The sequence below is a fragment of the Pholis gunnellus genome (genome assembly GCF_910591455.1).
Source record: "Pholis gunnellus genome assembly, chromosome: 13".
In the NCBI taxonomy this organism is placed as follows: Eukaryota; Metazoa; Chordata; class Actinopteri; order Perciformes; family Pholidae; genus Pholis; species Pholis gunnellus.
Genome location: NC_136540.1, coordinates 13,663,469 through 13,684,261, shown reverse-complemented (window position 1 = coordinate 13,684,261; position 20,793 = coordinate 13,663,469). Strand labels below are relative to the sequence as shown.

Sequence of the window (20,793 nt, the reverse complement as noted above, 5' to 3'; positions counted from 1 at the left end):
AGAAGAAGAAGATGACACAGGATGTGATGATGGCTACTGATAGCAGCGTTACTTCTTGTGCTTGTAAAGGCATCCGGCGCTGTCTCCAGTGTGACATTTTAAAGGGAAAGGGACAATTAGAGGCGAATGAAACAACGGTAAACATATCTGACTGAAAACTGTACTGTACACATTTTATCAGCAGGAAACGGACACAGCTGGTGCTAAAGCCACTAAAAATATAGCCGCTACGGAAGCCCTCACAGGACATCTTTTACCAATGGGCTCTGTTCTCGTTATAAAAAGATACTTTGAACATGTCTTTTTTCGTTATTACGGTATAATAACGTATTGACAACTACCAGCTTTTATCGTTAGAAGACGTTTCTGTGCAGCTGTCCAGTGGTGTAGTCTACTTAAGTTCAATTTTGAGGTTCTTGTTCTTATCATAACTTTAGAGACTGGTTAATCTGCAGATTTAAATTATTAGTACAAAATACATTATTATCTATTATGTATTAATGTATATACAATATTTTATTCTAAATCTATGTTTTAGCCTTATTGTTTTTATTGTAAAGTACTTTGTAACTTAGTTTTGAAAAGTGTGATATGACTTATTGCTATTATTATATAAAGTAATTGAAATAGTTTCACCTTTACCAGCTGCAGCATTAAAGCATCAACAATTACAATGCAATAATATATATAATTCTGAAATGGGCTATTCTGCATAATGAACACTAGTTTTGGTACTTTAAATATATTTTGATGCTAGTACTTCAGCAAGTTTTTGAATGCAGGACTTTTACTTCCTTACTTAAGTAAAGGATCTGAGTACTTCTTCCACCACCTCACTTATCTCTGCTTAACTTTTTGACTGTCCTGCACATTTCATACCGTCAAACTGTACTTCATCATCAGAAATGACAACACCAGGCATGCTATGTCTCATTAATCGTGAGTATACCTGACGTTGTTATTATTTTGTTTTTGTCTCAAGCCTGTGCACCATTTCCTGTACGATCCAGAGACGAGGCTTGCCGTTCACAGAGATGCAGAGGCTGCGTCCTTCCCCTTTCCTGGTGTCTTCCTGCAGGAGAACTTCATATCAGAAGAGGAGGAGAAACAGCTGACAAGCACGATGGACCAGGATGTGTGGAATGAGTCTCAGTCTGGTCGAAGGAAACAGGTTAGGTGAATGTATTTTGTGAACGGCATCAGCACGCATATTCATATATATTAATACATTATTGCTGTTATATTCAGATGAAATAAACAATTCTTTCCTCATATTGTTGCAGGACTTTGGTCCAAAAGTTAACTTCAAGAAAAGGAAAGTGCGTGTCGGTGGCTTCAGTGGACTACCTGCTTTGAGCCAAAAACTAGTGCTCCGAATGCAACAAGAGCCAAGTCTAGCTGGCTTTCAACCAGTGGAGCAGTGCAATCTGGACTACCATCCTGAGCGAGGCTCCGCCATCGATCCACACCTGGACGACTCCTGGCTGTGGGGGGAACGGCTCGTCACCCTCAACATGTTATCAAACACCACACTCACCATGTCCCTTGAACAGGGTCTGCCAGAGCTGGGACTAGCAGAGGAAGTCCACGTGGCCCTTCGTCTTCCTCGCAGGTCTTTAGTCGTGTTGTACGGCGAGGCCCGGCACAGATGGAAACATGCCATTCATAGGGACGATGTTCAGGGGCGCAGAGTTTGCAGCACCTACAGAGAGCTGTCTGCAGAGTTCCTACCTGGAGGGCAGCGGGCAGAGCTGGGAGCTCAGCTGTTGAACATTTCTTTGAGCTTCGAGGGAACTCCAGTATAGGCTCATCTGATGATGCAGAACAGAGGGGGGGGGGGGGGGGGGGGGGTCCAGACTCCTTGGGTGACTTGATACATGTACATTCAGACATACTTTTCTATCAAATAGAATTGTATAAATGTAATTATTACATGTTGTTTTTTTTACCCAGAGTATGAAATTCAGCATCACAAATTCAGTTATCATCAATTTATGAGGAACTGGACAAATGGGCTCAACACCAGCTGTCTTTAGAAGCCATATTTTCTGCAGACGTCATCCTTTTCAACTCTTTCTTGAATAAAAAATACAAATATTTATTTTTTTATTCTGCCTCACCTTGTTGTTTTTTATGGAGAGTGTGTACTTACATTTCCTACAGCAGTGACTGGAACTGGGGTGTCACAGATTTCATCCCATCGTACACCAGCTGTGCCTCTGGTGTGGTGTTCAGCTGTAATGTGAGGAGCACTCAGGTGATCGGAGCCGCTGCAGTACAGAAGCATCATGAAGATTGTGAAGAAGTAGCTGTTGATGTGAAGGTCTCCATCTCCCTGCTGTGCTGCTGCAGCTCACATGTTGCTAAACACACCTTCTAAAAAAGGATCAAACAAGTGTTTTTGTTTTGTGATTTAGCTTATTTACTACTAATATTGTATACTTTACAACTGACTGCTTTTAAAGTCATCAGTTATGGAGTTTTATATCTGTCTTTGTGTTTCATTAATTTCACTACAAATACTAAAAAGTCAAATATTTACTTAAGTAATGAACAAAAGTATTGCCACCAGAATTTACTTTAGTAGTAGTAATATGTTCCTGCGATATGCACAAACACGACCAGCCACAGTAAGAGCATACACATTGTGCAATGCCTTTTAGTTGAAAATAAATTAAACAAAAAAACAAGTACCAATAGTAAAATCACTCATGATGCAGAATGGCCTTTATTTCAGAATAATGTATATTATAATATGGAGTATAATTAGTGATTCATTAGGATGTTCAATGTTGCAGTTGGTAAAGGTGGAATGGATTTTAAATTCTTAATATTGAATTACTTATATACTGCAGAGAGGCTTAATCCATAATAAATTAATGTTTGCTTATATTTTGTATATATAACTTTAATCCGCATGGTAGCTAGCTAGTAACTACAGTTGTCAAAAGTGTAAAAATGCTTGCTCTAATGCAAGTAAAAGTCCTTCATTCAAAATCTAAGACTACAAATGTATCATCATCGAATATATACTTAAAGTACTTTAAAGTAGAGTACTGAAGCAGAATGTCCCATGTCAGAGTACATTATTTTATTGGATTATAAATGGAGGAATGTCACTGTCCAAACGAGCTCTTCTGTTTTCATTCTCACAGTTCACTGTTTGTATTTAAATTGTAAGTCCACAATTTAAATACAATACACCTTTTTTGTGGACTTACAATTTAAGCGGAAGAAAATGGATGGATTATAATTAGTGTTTCATACCCTTGTACACCACATTAATATTTCAAGTTCTGGTCTACTGCTGGGCAGCGTAGTATATAATATATTATAATGTATGTGTTGAATTATTGCAAAGAAGAAGTATTAAGAAACATAAAAAAAGCAAAGTGCAATTACCTCAACAAGTGTGGTTAAGTACAATGCTTTACATGTTATCCGCAGCTCTTGATGGAGTACTTTATTTTAGCATTGCAGTATTCTGACATAGTAGTATTGCAAAAGAAAAATGCTGCTGCATTTTCCATCGGAGTTTTGCATGTTCAATGGCCATCCCCTTTTATTTTGAAGGCTGCGGGCCGGACATCCTTGTTTATCTGCTGCCCTGTCGTTGGCTGGAACTGCTGCACAACCTGTTTGTTGATCGCTTATGTGGCTTATTAACACCCCGACTTTATTATAAGCCGGGTGGATTTCTCAGGGGGATATAAGTTGCTGTCGTCCAGAAGAGATAGCTAGCAGTCTGACAGCAGACACCTACTACACAACGAGTATGTCCTAAAGCTTTTATTTTGGCGACTGACTTAAAACTGAGAATAGGCTTTTTTTTTTCCAAATGTAGCATGCTAGCTATTAGCTGCGTCGCGCACAGAGTACACACAGCCGTTTTTGTTCTGCTCTTGCAACAGCCTCTGCATGACAAACGATCACAAGTGTTGAAGTATAGATAGGTCGCAACACAAAACCCAAACAGCGGTTGTTTTGTTGAGGAACGTGTGAGGAATAATCACTTGGTTGGCTATCCTCAGCCCCCGGGGCTAAACCCCCGGTCTGCCGACCGAATTGATGGCCGGAAATCCGAGGAGGGGCGCCGGGCTCATCGGCTTGATGAAGGACGCCTTTCAGCCGCACCAGCAGCCTCTGCAGCCGCACCAACCTGCAGTGGTCGATAAGAAAATGGTGGAGAAATGCTGGAAACTCATGGATAAGGTACTGACACTGTTTGGGTACCAAGAAAAAAAAACACAAAACAGGGAATTGAAAGCGAGTCACTTGACTTGTGTCAGTTATCAGTAACGTTAGTTAGCTTAGATCAGAAAAAACATCCACTCCTAGCTTCCCTCTTTGTTATTATCATCATGGGCAAACAACTGTATTCTTATGAGCTGGTTGTAAAACCTATTGTGCAACTGATTTTCATATTCAATAATCAGAGATTGGAGATCCATATAGGGAAGTATTTGAGCATTTAGTTGTGGGACTGTCTACATGGTCTCTATGAGCATATCAAACCCTCATAAGGGTCCCTGATGCGTTATCTAATTGGGGTAATTTATAGTGCATGAGGTCACAGTGATGCTAAGCTGTTGATGACTTTGTGGACACACTTCATAGGTCTTTGGTATTGGATTAAAAGAGGTGTGTGTGTCAGTTAGTTAGTTTCGTATCACCGACTGTCACTGCTGCTCATCTTCTCCACAATCTTAACTGAGCCAGTCAGGAGAGAAGAAAGCGGAGACGCATGAAGAGACGAGAGATTAGTTCAGAGGGGGCTGGAGCCAGAAGAGAGACAGATATCAGATAAGACGAGAGTACAATACACCGTTTGCACTGTGCTGTGCTGCCTCATTTACTCTACAGTGCGATGGGTCACGTGGCACTGTTTGATCCGTTCTGCTGTTGGTTTTAAAACTTTGTTTTCCAGTCATATGCTTCCACTTAGGACTGGGGGATAATACAGTAATGCAGTAGTGTGTATTGCCTCGCAGTGGGATTGTATTGTGGTAGAAGCTTGTAGTCAAAAACTAAGAAAATGAGTTGGATTTCTGCGTACATTTTCCGAATATTTGCATATTGATTTGTGAATTATTCTAGCTTGCCATTTCAACAACCACATCTCCCAACTCTGTTCCCTCAGAAGTAAACAATAGATTTAACAAATTGTCGAAAGCAAACATTGACACACACACACACACACACACACACACACACACAGCCTTCCTGCTGTTTCTCTCAGTTTATATATTAACACCTACTGTACACTGCGCTGTGTTCCTTCCTCTTTTTTTTACTTCCCGAGCCAAAAGTAAAGTAAAGTGCCTCCACAAATCTGTTTAACAGAAACCGCTAGATTGAGAGTCAAGTCGGTGTTCAGTGTCAAAGCCCCCGATGTGAAGTTTGCAGCACTTTCACTTTGATAACTTCAGATATTTGGACGTGTAAGGACACGATCTTGTAATAGTATGGACAGCCGGGCATGGTTCCAGCAAGCAATAACTTTCAGTCTCCACATGAGCACATAGACGTGACCTATTGTGAGCCCATCTTCTACTGCCGTGTGTGCTATCCAGGTGGTGCGTTTGTGCCAGAACCCCAAGGTGGCGTTGAAGAACAGCCCCCCCTACATCCTGGACCTGCTGCCGGACACCTACCAGCACCTGCGCACCGTTCTGTCCCGGTACGAGGGCAAAATGGAGATTCTCGGGGAGAACGAGTATTTTCGCGTGGTCATGGAGAACTTGACCAACAAGACCAAGCAGACCATGAGCCTTTTTAAAGAGGCCAAGGAGAGGATGTACGAGGAGAACTCCCAGCCCAGGTTGGCTTCTATATCCTGATGAAATGTCATGTGATGAAGAGTGTTTGGGTAATTGACAGGTGTTAAATTTCAGGCTTATCATCGTTTGAATTGGTTCCGTATCCATAAAACGAGCCCTGAAGATCACGATGGTATAAAACTGCCCCAACTAGCAGAATCTCTGCTGACTGATGCGACCTCTATCTAATCTAAAAAGTTAATTCATTACATATTACACGGCTCTACAGCACAACATTGCACGTCGTATTTCCTGATTTAGAATAGGAAGTTTCATGTAGATGCGAATGCTTTCGTCTGCAGTATTCATACACGGAAGAAGCAAACTTTTTCCAGTGAGTCCTCTTGTCTGTTACGGTGTTGTTCCCACACAACTTTGATAAACATATGAAAGTAATTCATTTAGATTGCAGCGGCCTCATTTTTTTTTTTTAAGCAGCCATTAATCTTTTCGGTTGATAGGATCATGTAAGAACTTTCTCCACACTCCATTTTTAGACTTTCCATCACTGTGATGAAATCCAACTTATGTCATTTGGCAGAAGCAGACCAGCCACGTGATCTGAAGTGGAAAAAAAAAAAAAAAAAAATCACCCAAATGAAGCACAGAGGCCTGATTAAACTGTCGCAATCAGATTCCACTTCCCGTTTCTCAGAAAGTCATCACCAAGCGAAAGTTCATCCTTCCTCTGACTCACTCAGATTTTTTGATTGAGCATTTCCTCATCGATGCTCTGCATCAACAAAGTATCGGTCACAGGGGGATTTACCAAGTACAGTCCTGTCAACGGACTTACTTCCTGTCCACCCCTCCCCTCAACAGGTGTGAGCTCACGCTACTCCATCCTCCAAAGAGTGGGGCTCCCTTCAGCTGAAAAATAGTGGCTCATTACAGAAATAAGCACATGTTTATGAACCATAAAGATATTTAAAGAAGTTTGTTTTACAAAGGGCTAGGTTTGAACGTTACTCCCATTTTTAAAAGTAGAAGAAGTGGAATATTTTGCAGCGTATTAAAGATTTTAAGCTCGCATACCGTAGTAAAGCTGAACATTTCAAAGTTTCACCGACATCTTTGTACGCGGAATTATGGGAAAGTTCCTTGTGACTAGAAAGCATTCAGCGGGCGTGGGAATAATAGTAATAATAAAGACTGTAAATACATGTGTGATTTGCCTTGTTTGATAATAGATGAGCACATTCATACATGTTTGTTGAATGGCTGTAATCTTTCCGTCTTGTGATATGACTTTGGACAAATATTAGAACTTGGTCCGATAATATCCCTGACGAACTTGTATTTGCTTTTTTCGTTCGTACTCAGGCGAAACCTCACCAAGCTGTCCCTGATCTTCAGTCACATGCTTGCAGAGCTAAAAGCCATCTTCCCCAATGGCTTATTTCAGGGAGACAACTTCAGGATCACCAAAGCTGATGCCGCCGAATTTTGGCGACGGTCATTTGGGGACAAGTGAGTTTTTACTTTAGGTTGAAAAAAAGCGATGATAAATGTTAAATTCCTACAAACCCTTTAACTTTCTGGCCCCTCCCTCCCCTCCCCTCCCCTCCCCTCCCGTGTACTGCAGGACCATAGTGCCGTGGAGGACGTTTCGTCAGGCTCTCCACGAGTTTCACCCAATCAGCTCGGGCTTGGAGGCCATGGCTCTCAAGTCCACCATCGACCTCACGTGCAACGACTACATCTCCGTCTTTGAGTTCGACATCTTCACCAGGCTCTTCCAGGTACGACTCGTGACAACAGAGCGCTCCGGGGACGTTACGGTATCGGCAGATCCACGTTAGTTATTCAGTGAAGCACCGTCTTGAGTTACGAGTCACGGTTTGGTTTAAAGCTTTAACATTTAGAGGCTTTCACTCAGTTCAGAGGCTGCTGTGCTGTAGAAATTGATGATCGATCAAGAATACATCAACAGTCATCGATTGTTAAAGGTGAATGTCTCCTGCGAGTCTGATCTAAGAGCTCACTCGTGGCCTTAGATGATTATTGATCATTGATCTGGGGGATTGTTCCATTATGGAAATTGCATTAGTGTATTTTGGATAAATTATTAAAGGTGGCCGGATAGATCTGACTACGACTACATGCGTGTATTCCGTTACGTCAATGAGTTGCCTAGATGTATTATTACAACATCTAGCCTCATTCTTTCAGCTGCAACTGTTAAATAGATTTAAGAACATGATTCAAAGCGTTAAGTAGGCTCTCTTTCATGTGGGGCTGTACCAAATAGTTTGAAGTTAACGCTGTCCAAACATCTCCGATAACTTCAATGCGTTTTAAAATCCAGAAGTCAACATTTATTGAGAAAAGAAGGACCCAGTTCATATTCTCTTATCGTGTATTCACTTATGTGCGACGGCTTCTTGAGCCGCGTGTCTCTGTGCTACGCGTCGTAGTCATGCGCTTACAGTCATGTAATGCATTGCCTTGCGTACTTTGCTTCGGGTACTTTTATGCTGTGGCGGATTATAGGATATAAAAGTAAGCCTTTTTACCACTTTTTGATTTGCTTCCAAATCTATTTTACACTGCTGGGGGTTCAGCTGAAAGAATAAGGCGAACATTGTCACACCAGCACAATTGAAACAGTTGGAATCTGTATGAACTCATCATGAATTAATTGTGTGTGTGTGTGTGTGTTGTAGCCGTGGTCGTCTCTTTTAAGGAACTGGAACAGTCTGGCAGTCACACACCCGGGTTACATGGCCTTCCTAACCTACGACGAGGTCAAGGCTCGACTGCACAGGTTCATCCACAAACCCGGCAGGTGAGACACACACACACACACACACACAAACCTTTTTAGAATGACGCCAATCATGCTTTTAAGATAAGTCTAAAGAGGGATAGATGAAGAATCAAAGTATAGGTAACTGCATTAAACAGGTTGCTGCAACACTGTTTGTTTGAGATTTGTGTCTCCTCTCTCAGCTACATCTTCAGGCTGAGCTGCACCCGGCTGGGCCAGTGGGCTATCGGCTACGTGACAGCTGACGGGAACATCCTGCAGACCATCCCCCATAACAAACCGCTCTTTCAGGCCCTCATTGATGGATACAGAGAGGGATTGTGAGTCCCCCTGCAACACAGTGTCAATGCACCAATTTATACATTTTAGGGTACATTGAGCTATACGTGCCTCTAGGGATTAGAGAAAAGATTAGAGATTGCCGTAATGACTCCAGAGTAGCTCTTTTAGTCAGCGTATTGAAGGCATGTTACTGTGTTAATATCTTTAGTTAGTTTCTTTGCATTGCTGAATGCAACCCAAATAACAAAATAGGGTATCAATGCTAGAGAGCATTAAGTCTCTCTGATAGCTGGTACAACAGGGCCAGACGGTCAGAGTTTGGGTTGAGTCTGGTGCACTTTTGATGACTTGACACAATAAGGGTTTAAAGTCATGAACTCCCAGTGCAGCTCTGCAGTTTCACTTCACTGTACTATCCACTAGGCCAAAGATCACAACAGTGGAGGCTGAAGGGTCTGAAACTAAAGGCAGAAGTAACATTACATAAAGTCAGCACATAGAGCTTTAACAATGAGTAAAATCACTTTTTTTTTTCTTCTCATCGTTTATTATAGCATGAAAGGAATGCTCCACGGGAAATGTATCTTTAAAAAGTATCAAACTTTCCTCCACTGTGGCCATGAAAAGCGTCTGTAAGAAAGAAAAGGTTTGTGCTGTAGCTTGCTCCTTGGTGGAGGACAGCAGCTGCAGGTAACTTTAGATTTATTCTAAAGAAATTAAATATCAAAATGTCCACAGAAACTCCTGCAGCACAGTCCCCTTCTTTGCTTTTGATCCATATCTTCGATATGTGGCAAACAATCATCACTTTACAAAAAAAAAGTTACTAAATATTTAGTAGCGCAACACAAAAGACGAGGTACTGTAGGAGTGTTTGGAAGCCAACATCTAGTGTCCGTGAGAGGAACTGTTCTCCATTCAGCCGAGACAGGGATTCTTGATTTTACCGCCCATCAATATCAAAAAATGAAAAATAAGGAGAAAGGGATCCTCTCGTAGTGACGAATGCACAGAGAATTATGACTAATTATTATTATTCTGTGCGTTTGTGTTTGCGGTGGATCTCCAGCTACCTGTTCCCTGATGGTCGTGCACAGAACCCAGACCTAACAGGGCTGTGTGAACCTTCTCCACAGGACCACATCAAAGTTACTCAGGTTCGTTTGTTTCTCATCTGTAAACCAATCACTCTTACTGTTGTGCCCCAGGACACTACTAGTGCAGTAGTCCCACTGCAGAAGATGCACAAAGCACATCAGTGTCTCCATCTTATGCTGCAGTACAGAGCCCAGTAACAATGAATGAGCTAAACACTCTAGGTTGCGAACGGTTTGACTCGTAAGTGTTAAACTACCATCTTCAATATGAACATGTATCAATATGTCTCTTCCCCCTTCATCCCCGCAGGAGCAGTATGAGCTGTACTGTGAGATGGGCTCCACATTCCAGCTCTGCAAGATCTGTGCAGAGAACGACAAGGATGTGAAGATCGAGCCCTGCAGACACCTGATGTGCACCTCCTGCCTCACCGCGTGGCAGGTGAGGCGATGACATTTTATTACACCGTTTTCTAGCAGCTCTGTAAATCCCGTCAGCCTGAAGGAAAGTCTCTTTCTAACTGCTGTGAACATTTATTTAAACCAAGCTCTGTGTTCCATTCGGTCTTGCTATGATTTTTTTTTTTTTTGTCTCTCTGACTGCGAATCGATATTGGACCCAAATATTGCTTGCCAGCCAAATATCTGCCTTTTCTGATGACCATCAATTCTCACACAGTGGCACTTATTTACCTCAACTGCAGGGAGAACCAGGCTTAAAGGGATAGTTCTGGTGTTTTGAAGTGGGTTTCTATGAGGCACTTATCCATAGTCGCTGTATTACCTCCAGTAAATGACTGGTAAACAACGCACAACAGCTAAGCAACGTACTGCTGTGGACAGACCGCAGCAAAAGGTATTTTAGCCACCTAAAGAAAAGAAATCATCAGTGTAAGTGTACGCTGTATTTATAAGATTTTTTGCTGGTTTACTTTGCCATGAGACAGCAGTGTCCGACAGGCAACTAGTCTGTGTTCTTGCCAAAGACAACAGACTCCATCATATTTCCTCATTTCAGTAAGAAGAATTTCAGTTTCCTGATCCGATTTCTTGTTTAAATGTGTTGTTGGAAGTTGTTTGACGTTAAAGCAAATGTCCTCGTTAATTTGTTGTCTTAATTCAGCATCATGTTAATTTCCACAACACTGATTCCATCAGTACAAGCTCTCCTGAGCAGAAACGCTGTTTTGATGCATATGTATCACCATTAGCTTCCTCATTGCCATTTGTTTTGATGGCTGTTAAGCTACCGTCAGTGCGACTCACCACTTCCTGCACACATGTTTCACAATAAAAGCTTCCAGCTGCTCAAAGGGCATAGTCCATTTACATCATCTAGAAGTTTAAGTTTTTCATTCACAATTGCTAAGTAAGTCAAATAAGTAATTGTTCATTTATAGGAAGTAATTAACTGTAAAATTAGTGTATTAGTAGGACACGATTGTTGCTGTGATGATGGAATAATTTAGAGAGATGTTTAAAGCTGTCATTTATGTTGGAGAAAATACTTCAAATTCTAAACTTTGCTTCTTGTGTTTATGTCTCAGGAGTCGGAGGGTCAAGGCTGCCCGTTTTGCCGCTGTGAGATCAAAGGTACCGAGCCCATCGTGGTGGACCCGTTCCACCCGAAGGCCAGCGGGGCTTCCTTTGCTGGTTTTCAGGGTTCCAGCAGAGCAGAAGCTGCCTGCAACGACGAGGAAGAGGATGATCGCCTGGAGGACCACCTTGTCATGAGCAGGCTGGCCTGCACCAAGGTAAGAGGATCACACACGCACATGTTATGATCCACAGACGTCCAATCAGCAGACGCTCACCGGATTTAGTCTCAGGAATCCATGTGGGCTCATTTTAGTCACTGCTGACTAAGATATAGTTATAGAACTGTCTTTATTGTATTTGTTTAGATTGTAGCAGTGCAATTTAACTTCTCTAAATGTGCGTGTGTGTGTGCATGTGTGCAGGTAGAGCGCCCGCCCTCTCCAGTGTCTCAGCTGCCTCCAGTGCCCCCCAGGCTGGACCTCCTGCAGCAGAGACCCTCCAGCTCCCACAGCACACAGACTCAGGGAGCCACAGCCAAGGTAAGTGTGTGTGAGTTTAACAGCGAGACCAAACACCTAATCTACTGCCAGTTGATAACACCGCCGTCGACCCCCTACCTCCACTGCAGATGCCGGCCACTCACAGAGACAAGCCTCTACCTCTGCCTCCATCCCTGAGAGAGCTGCCCCCTCCCCCCCCTCCGGAGCGCCCCTCCCTGGTCGGCCAGGACTCCAGACTCCAGAGGAGGCCGCTGCCCTCCACCCCGGACCAGGCCGCCTGGGCCTCCAACTACATGGTCCCGCGTCCGGCAACCAAGGCCCTGCCAGCCTTGTCCTCCACCCCTCAGAACAACGGGACCAGTGGGGAGGGAAGCAAACCCCAGGCAGCTACGAACGTCGTCTACTGCCTGGCTGCAAGGTACCGAGCTCTGCTGCTGTGAGATGGATATGTAGTTCCTGTCTTAAGTATGTTTCCATTTTAAGTCCCACCCAGTGGCTTGGCGCTGGAAACATATGTGAGGAAGTTAAGTGAGTCAGATCCTCTTAAATATAAAGCATGATGTGCACCCTGCTGGCAATATTACAAGCAAATGTACAGACATTTACATGAAATAGGAACGATGCAAGTATCACCCACAAATATGCCACACGTCTCTTTTGTGCGTTATTGCAAAAGTTATCTCACCACGCTTTGTTTTGTCTGTATTTGATCAGATCTCTGCCGGCGGCGGCGTCGGGTGGGGAGAAGCCGTTGTCTGACTGTGAGGAGAATGAGTACATGAGTCCCACCTCTCTTCCTGCTGCCGGGGCCTCCTGGGTCATAACGGGCTCCTCGGTGCCCCCGCCTCCGGTCCAGCAGGTGAACCACCACAACGACGTCAGGTAAACGAGAGAACCAGCGGTGATGCAAAGGCTCCCCGGGTCCATTCATTGTCCTGATATGATGATATAACGACACTAACACGCCCATAAGGATTTGCAGCTTTGCAGCGGTTTGGCCTTTTTTGTCTGATTGCAATTATCCACCTGGCCAAGTATAAATGTTGCCTTTGTGGGCGGAACAATGGCAGAGAGAAAAGTACTAATGTCTGCATATTAGCACAGGAGCATTCCTCCCTCTGTGGGTGCTTTGAGAAGTCTTTTTTTTTTTTTGTGTGCAGGTTTAGCCGCAATAAGTAAAACCGAACTAATTGCTGCAGTAATGTACCTGGAGTCTTTTTATTTTGGTCCACCAGAGGGCTCTGGAGCCTCACTTTTGTTTGCCCATGGAGGTCCCAGTCCTAAACCCACCAATACCTCCCTCCACTTATTTGCTGTGTTTCACCTCCTTTGTTTGAATAATTTAAAGTGGATGACGCAATATGTGACAAGAAGGCAGCGATGTAACGCACGCTTGTTGTGTTGATGAAGTGATGAAAGAGTCCTAAAGTACAGGACTTAAGGAAGAATGAATAGAGAAGCTTCTGAAATGGTAGAACCAGTGAGCTGTATGTTATGGTGCGAGGCTCAAAGTAAAATACATCCCTGATCATACGTGTTCAGACCTGTGGTGAATGTTTTATAGACTTAAATGCTTTATTCTGGTCAAGTTGCTCTTAATATTTTTTTATTTGTGGTTCATCTAGAGACCTTTGTTACTTTTTATGTTTGACTTTTTTTTACTGCACATAAAGAATGACCACTAGTAGGACTCCAAATTCAAAAATTGATTTGATTCTCTCCCCTCGTCTCAGCAGTGAGGTGGCCGACAGTGACTCTGAGGAGCCCATAGTCTACGAGTCCATGTGTAACATCCAGGCCCAGGCCGGTTCCTCTGACACGGCACAGGCCTCTGAACTGGGTAATGCTCACACCCAGTTATAGCCATTATATTACTTTACTTCTGGCCGCTCCGTATGTGTGCTGTGTGTTGTAATATTGACCAGGTGTTTTTTTTTTTTTTTCAGACCAACCTCAACATTCAGCTGCGGCTCCTCAGGACAAGGAGGAGGAGATCATTGAGGAGGATATTTACACGTACGATTGTCCCAGACCGATCATCCCTCCCGCCCCCACCAGAAGAACCCTGTCGGATATGGGCGGTCCCTCAGCGGCCTTCAGCAGTCTCAGCATCGACAGTGCAGTAGACGCCAGTATGTATTTCTACAAATTCGCTTTTTGTCTGCTGTTTTTAAGGTAGAACGCCACCAAGTGTCTGGCTGCATAGGTAAAACATAATCCATGCTAACGGGACAATATTTAGTCGGTATCTGAAGCGTTCTGGTTTCTGTTTGTAGTCTTGACCAATCGCATTCAAGCAGGCTGTGGTTGAATGCAGGTAAACAATCTGTGTGGAGAACGCTAATATAAAACATCAGGCTTATCAGTCTGAGATTGGTATTAGAATAAATCTACAATCTACTGAGGAGTATTATCCATCTGTTTTCACTTCTCTGACCACCCAAAACTTTGTATTCCCTCAGGTACTCCCCCCCCCCCCCCCCCCCCCCCTTCTTACTGACCGTTGCCTACTCACCTGTGTGTTTCCAGGTATGTTTGCAGCAGGCGCCGAACCTGAACGTCCCCCCAAACCTCTCCCACGGCGAGCCAACTCGGACCGGCGGCCTCGGCCTGTAAACCGCGAATTTCCTGCTCCATTGCCGGACCTCCCCGGTCCCTCCTCTGCTTCCCCCTCCCCTCCTCCTCCTCCTCCTGCAAGCCAGACCTTAAACGGGGAGATTGAATGCTTGGTGTCCCAGGGCTACTCCATTCAGGACATCCAGAAAGCCCTGATGATCGCCCAGAACAACCTGGAGACGGCCAAGAACATCCTGCGCGAGTTTGTCTCCATCGCCACATAGTCGCTGCAGGTGCAGGCACCCCCCCCCCCCCCCCTTTCTATCTCTGTCTCGTCTCTGTCTCACTCTGTGCCATTATCATGGATAGCATTTACCAAGCACTTTCCTGCAGGGCCACAAGTACTTTACTCTTCAGAGTGAAGTAAAGTAGCTGCGTTCACGTCATATCAGAAGACATTATCTGCAAGTTGTAGTCTTTGAAAACACCCAAAGTCATTTCTGCAGCAGGTATTACTTGCTTTTTCTAAGTGGAGTTTTGTGTTAAAATATATTATTTTGATTATCTTGGACTACTGTTATGCCAATGCCAATTGTTTTGACATTGAAGCCCTCAAAATCTCTTGTTTACTCGTAATCGCCACTTGGCGATTGAGGTTTTTTTGGCTCCCTTGAACAGAAGTATCCGACGGTCGGCCCAGTTTGGGTTCAAGGAGCAGCTCAGTCGAGTCCGATATGACCTGAACGCAGCATTCGCGGAGAATGGAAAGCCTTTTAATGTGAGCTCTCTGTAGCCAAGTTCTGACCCCGTTGTACTTCGCTGAGGTCCACTCGTGCTGTGGCATCGTCCCCCCCCCCCCTCAGTCCAGAGTAGCTTCGCTCATTAAGCTAAGTGTTTGAAGCTACAGTGATCAGTAGAAGGACCCCGCGGATAGTCGCTTCTGACTCGGTTCGGGTTGGTGCTTTTTTACGGGCTTCTTGGCAAGTTTTGTGGCGTACGAATATGTAGCGACGCTAGTTCTGTCGGAAAAATTAGTGATTAACGCTGTGGTGTGTGTGTGTGTGTGTGTGTGTGTGTGTGTGTGTGTGTGTGTGTGCGCTCAATGCTGATGAATGTGAATGTTCAGTCGCAGTGCAGTATTGCAGGGCTTCGTTTCGTACGCGTCGCTGTGGCCTCGCTCCGTTTTTGTTTCGATGGTATTCGACCACTTGAACTTGACTCCGTATTTCCTCTCAGCTCCCGGTTCAGTGATGGTTCTATAATGAAATAACAAGATTTAATGTTTAAGTACGCTCATAAATTGTTGTGCTGAGTGTAGTACTAACTGGCTGGATTTTCACAAGTTTAGTTTTGTCATTTAATTCCATGATTGCCTGCCACCGAAGGCTGGTTTATTTACCGTAACGCTTCTGTTTAATCTCATGGTGTCTTACTAACAAGCAAAAGGACTTTTAAAGGGATAGTTCAGATAGTTTGAAGTGGGGACGTATGACGTACTTATCCATAATCGGTTTATTACTTACAGTAGATGGCGATCATTATGCCCCCAGTTGGGAGAAACAGCACAGGTGCAAAGTAATGTACTCCTGAGGATGAGCACAGCAGCTACAGTTATTTATGTTTTCACTGCTTTACTTGATGTTATATATGCTACGAGACTCCATTGACAAAAACAGTCATTTTATCTTGCAAAACACAGGAGTTGCTGGTCTACCACTGCCTCCTTTGTTTAGTTAGTTTGTGTTTTTGTGTGACTTTTGTAAATCCGAAACAACCCTTTAAAACACCAAAGTCACACAATTACACAAACTAACCAACCGATCGAGGCGGCGGTAGTCCAGAAACTCCCTTTGTTCTGAGAGGTAAGATGAGAGCATAGAGAATGGCTTCAGGTCCCTGTCTGAAAGGGCTGTTGTCTGAAGATAAAGCGGTGAACATACTCTCAATATAGCGCACACTTTAACCGATTATAGGTTGTTGTCGGTGGCCAAACGTTTTGCCACAGCGGTGCGTTGCTTTGCTCCTATTTGTTCCTCTGTACTGTAGGTAATACAGCGAACATGGATAAGTACCTCCTACAAACCCCTCTTCAAAAAAAATGTGAACTATCCCTTTAACGTGTCCCGTTAGAGTTCCTCTCACATGTTGATGTGATTAAGCTCACATTATGTACAGACAGCTGAGGAATCAGATGATGGATATACATGCGAGCCCTAAAGCAAAAACACAGACGGTGGTCATGAGGACTCAGGCACTCAGTAACACGCCAGGGTAGAATGTAACGAACAGACGCTGAAGCAAACATTATTTAATGTTGGTCGTGTTTGTGGACGAGCCTTCACTAATGACACATTATTACAGAAACATTCCAATGATTGGATTTTCCTGCTTATCGTTGCAATGCCATGATGCAAAGATATTACATTACAAGATTGGCAGAAAATGTATCTGCAATTATTTTCATTACTGTGACAATATCAAAAGCTCCAGCAACTCAGTTGTGAGGATTTTGCGGTTTTTATTTTGTCTTATGCGGTAGTGACTCGATGATTTTGGGTTTTTGAAGTGTTGATTGGACAAAACTAGCACTCTGAGGACACCAACTTGGGCTTTAGGAAATTTAAACGGACATTTTCCACAAATTTAGACCCTACAAAAAGATTGATAGTAATTCACATGGTTAACATGATCAAACATCAGTGTTGTCATCGTGTGCATGTCTGCAGGCTCCACCCATAAATAACCAGTCACTGCCAGAAACGAGACCAGAGTCCACTTTCACAATTCAAACACAGACAATATGTCGGAAGCGTCTCGCACGAGGAGTACGGTTTGCTCCTTTTTTTTTCCTCCCCCCTTTCCAAAAATAGACCTTCAGTCGTCACTTCTGATTTCTGCAGTAACACGTTAATGTGCCTTCTGTCAATCGCAACCTGCACATGCCAGCAGCAGACAAACCCAAACGAAAAGAGTCCCTCACACTTACTGCTGCACCGCTTCTCTTTTCAGTGTGAGCCTTTTATTCCTGACCGTTTGTCTCATTTATCCACATTCAATCACAGAATATCAAGAGATTAGAGGTATGCACAATGGATGATTTGAGCTCTTATCAATACAGAAATATATATATCCGAGAGTTCATAAATACAATAGTTATGGATTTGGAACCAAGATATCTACAAAGCTGAACATCTTGCAGCTGAAAAATAAACCTTTTAATGTTTCCTGGTGGCGAAACGGTCGTGCACTGCATTCAAAGTAAAAGAATAACTAAAGCGCATCTCTTGCTTTGTATGACTTAGTTTTCTTGCAATTATGAGGTACTATTTACAAGTTCTAATGTATTCTATGCTATAATAACTGCCTTTTTTTTTTTTTTTTTTACTTAATGAATGCAATGTGCAACCGTACTACTACAGACTTGAAAGTTGATACTAAGGGTGGGTGGATACCGATACAAAGTCTTGTTTTGAGTAACAATACTAGCGTCAAAGGTTCATTCCAAAAGATACATCATTTCACATGAACACCTTCCTCTGTGCTGCGATATTTGCACCTCTGCTGCTGTTGTGTGCAGCGATAACTTCAGTTTGTATTCAAAAGTCCTTCGTTCAAACGTGCATGTGATTAAGTCACCAACGGAGAATAGTAAAATGAAATGCCTTGCGTGTTGCACAATTATTTTGCGGTAGTAGCTCATTAATAATGCACATACCTAATAAATCATGACATTTCTCTTACATGTTAGCACATTAGCTGCTTTTAACAATAAGAAGTGTCTGATCTAAAGCAGATATTGGGTGATCTTCCACCTCTAGTTGATACTGGCATATTTGTCGGGCTGCAGATTTTCATTTTATGCCTAAAATATGTTTGAAATATGTCGACATGGCTGTAAAAACCAGTCAGAGCCGTCTTCAGGCTCTTGGAAACAGAAGTATGCTTAATGTGATTAAAGTAGTGAGGAAACATACTGTCCATTGGTGTAAAATGAGCAAAAACTGTACATTGGTTTGGTGAATCTGAGGCTTCGGTCTCGTTGATTCCACAGAGATCGTGCAGCTTTAATAATTTGCCCCAAACCAAAAGCATCTCAAAAGCAGCATGCTGCCCCCTCAGCTCGCGCTGATTTACAGAGAATGTGTCGTCAGCTTTGTGTTCACTCGATCTAACGGGGACTAAGTCCTGACCATGAAAGTGCCGCTGTGAGGATACACTTCTGTTGAATCGCTGTCTCTCTCACACACACACGCACACACACTCCCTCCGAGTCACTGGTCAACTCAGCCGGTGTGTTGGGTCAGATCCACTGGTGAGTGCTGTGTGGCGTCATCACCATGGTAACTAACATTTTCGACAAGAACTTGCCGACTAAAAAGTTGTCTTATTTGTTTCGTTCTTGCCTTTGTAAATATGATTTTATTTATTGTCTTTTTAATATCCTCAGCATTTGTTGTGTTGCCATGTTTTCATGCCTAAGCCATTAAGATTTTTAATTAAACAGTATTTTCTTTAACATCTGATGTGTGTGGTTTGTCCGTAATCACTGCAGGCTGTTTTAGGTCTCAGAGGAACTCACTGCACAAATTCCTTAAAACTAAACACTTAAGAGAGGTCAACTTATTCGTCTCATAATAAAATAAATCAGTTTGTCTGTCAAATGATCTAAATGTCTTGGACACTTATAGTTTTCTCAGTTTCTAGTTTGTAAAGGTTTATTAATTAATCAGGTTCATTTTTAATAGTAAAATAAGTAGATGGATTATAATAGCTTTTGTGATCCTCATCCATCTAACCAACGCCAACTTCAGGTCAACATGTTGATTTGGCCAATTCTTTTGGTTTATGACAAAATTGCTGTTAAACTAACGACATTTCAGCCTCAGCTGTACTTTGTTAGAGCTAATTAGCAAACGTTAGCATGCTTACACCGTCAATTTAAAGCGGTGCACGTGGAAAACAGCATTCCTGCCAAACTCCAGCAAATCAGTTTAGCTTAAAGCACCGCCGTCTGTGCCTCAGAGAGCTAGTTATAAGGCTGTGAAATATAGAGGCTGTCAAAACACAGTAGAGGTAAAGCAGGTTGGCCACTAATTGCAGGGTTGGCGGTTCGATCCCCATGCATAGGCGTGTTAGCCTAAATGTAGAGCGCTTAAAAAGTGAATAAAATAAAAGCAAGAAGCAGTTTCATCACTTTGGCTTGTTAGTGTTTGAAAGTTCTCCGCTTTACACTAAATGAATGGTGACCAGCTGATTGGTTTTGCAGCTCTGAGGCGCTTGAATTGGTTGCAGATGTGAGCTGTGAGCTGTTTTCTGTCCCTCCAGACTCCAGCTGGAAATCCGAGCTACTGTTGGGAGTCATGTCCAGCTCGCGCTGACAGCGGTTTGGAGGCGGCGCTCCTTCCCGTCTCCTCCCCGTGGGGACTGTGCAGCGCTGACGCGGAGCACACTGAACTCACTACTGTTGTGGTTCATTTTGAAAAGTACTCTTTTCATTCCTCTGGAAAAACAACGACACAAAACACAGTCTCTCTTTAAATGAAACCTTTTTATTTGGCATTATTTTCTTGCAAAAAATATAAAAAAAACAAAAAAAACTGCAAGCATCAAAGAATCACATGTACAGCACTTAATTTACACACATTTAGGAAAAGAAAAGAACATAATTGCAATGTTCAGTTTCTAATGTTTTCCCTTAGTTGAAAAATCCCAAACATGTTTGTATTTAAAGTTGTATTAAGCTGAAAAGACGAGGTGCAGATTTACGGATCTAATAACTAATGTTTGACTGCACACCGTAGGCGGTTGGTGTTATGGCTTCGTGCAGCTTCTCTAAACTACAATGACCGCACTGCACACTTCTTGCCCGAGGACTTCCTGTACCCAGACATTTCTACAACTTCAACACCTCAACTCAGTGGGGGGAAAAAAATAAAACAGAAAACATCATTACTTTAACGTTGCAAGTCTTCTGGGCAAAATGTAGCACGCTGCAACAAAATGTATTTTTTCACAAAAAACCTACACAGTGAGCAATCAGTACATCATATTTACAAGACGGGCCACTGCGGACGCATTCCAGTGTTGTTGCATGTTTCAGATGACTTACTATTAATCAGGCAGAGCGATCATTTTACTGTAGATTACCTCCAGTTTGTGCCTCTTATCTGTTATCAAGACATTCAAATATCCATTTGGCTGAGTAATAAATCCCTGATGATCTTTAAAAA

General features: G+C 42.9%; 2 protein-coding genes across 2 annotated transcripts; both read left to right on the top strand.

Annotated features, from left to right (window-relative positions):
* Positions 1-9: 9 nt before the first annotated feature.
* Positions 10-1,805, top strand: alkbh4 (alkB homolog 4, lysine demthylase; the record flags this gene model as incomplete). Its single annotated transcript, XM_079171048.1, has 3 exons — positions 10-137; positions 983-1,171; positions 1,284-1,805. Exons 1-3 carry the CDS (start codon positions 12-14, stop codon positions 1,803-1,805), a joined length of 837 nt encoding a protein of 278 aa, XP_079027174.1. The 5' UTR covers positions 10-11.
* Positions 1,806-3,779: 1,974 nt separating this feature from the next.
* On the top strand, positions 3,780-19,073 carry LOC306704876 (E3 ubiquitin-protein ligase CBL-like). The gene is made up of 15 exons (XM_079171454.1): positions 3,780-4,212; positions 5,574-5,821; positions 7,143-7,289; positions 7,405-7,561; positions 8,486-8,607; positions 8,772-8,909; positions 9,941-10,028; positions 10,279-10,410; positions 11,516-11,722; positions 11,930-12,046; positions 12,136-12,425; positions 12,722-12,889; positions 13,741-13,847; positions 13,954-14,139; positions 14,537-19,073. Exons 1-15 carry the CDS (start codon positions 4,069-4,071, stop codon positions 14,845-14,847), a joined length of 2,562 nt encoding a protein of 853 aa, XP_079027580.1. The 5' UTR covers positions 3,780-4,068; the 3' UTR covers positions 14,848-19,073.
* Positions 19,074-20,793: the final 1,720 nt, after the last annotated feature.

Coding starts and splice junctions, on each gene's coding strand:
- LOC306704876 (XM_079171454.1), top strand. CDS start 4,069: ATGGCCGGAAATCCGAGGAGGGGCGCCGGGCTCATCGGCTTGATGAAG. Junction 11,723..11,929: donor GCAGGCTGGCCTGCACCAAG/GTAAGAGGATCA, acceptor GCATGTGTGCAG/GTAGAGCGCCCGCCCTCTCC. Junction 13,848..13,953: donor GGCACAGGCCTCTGAACTGG/GTAATGCTCACA, acceptor TTTTTTTTTCAG/ACCAACCTCAACATTCAGCT.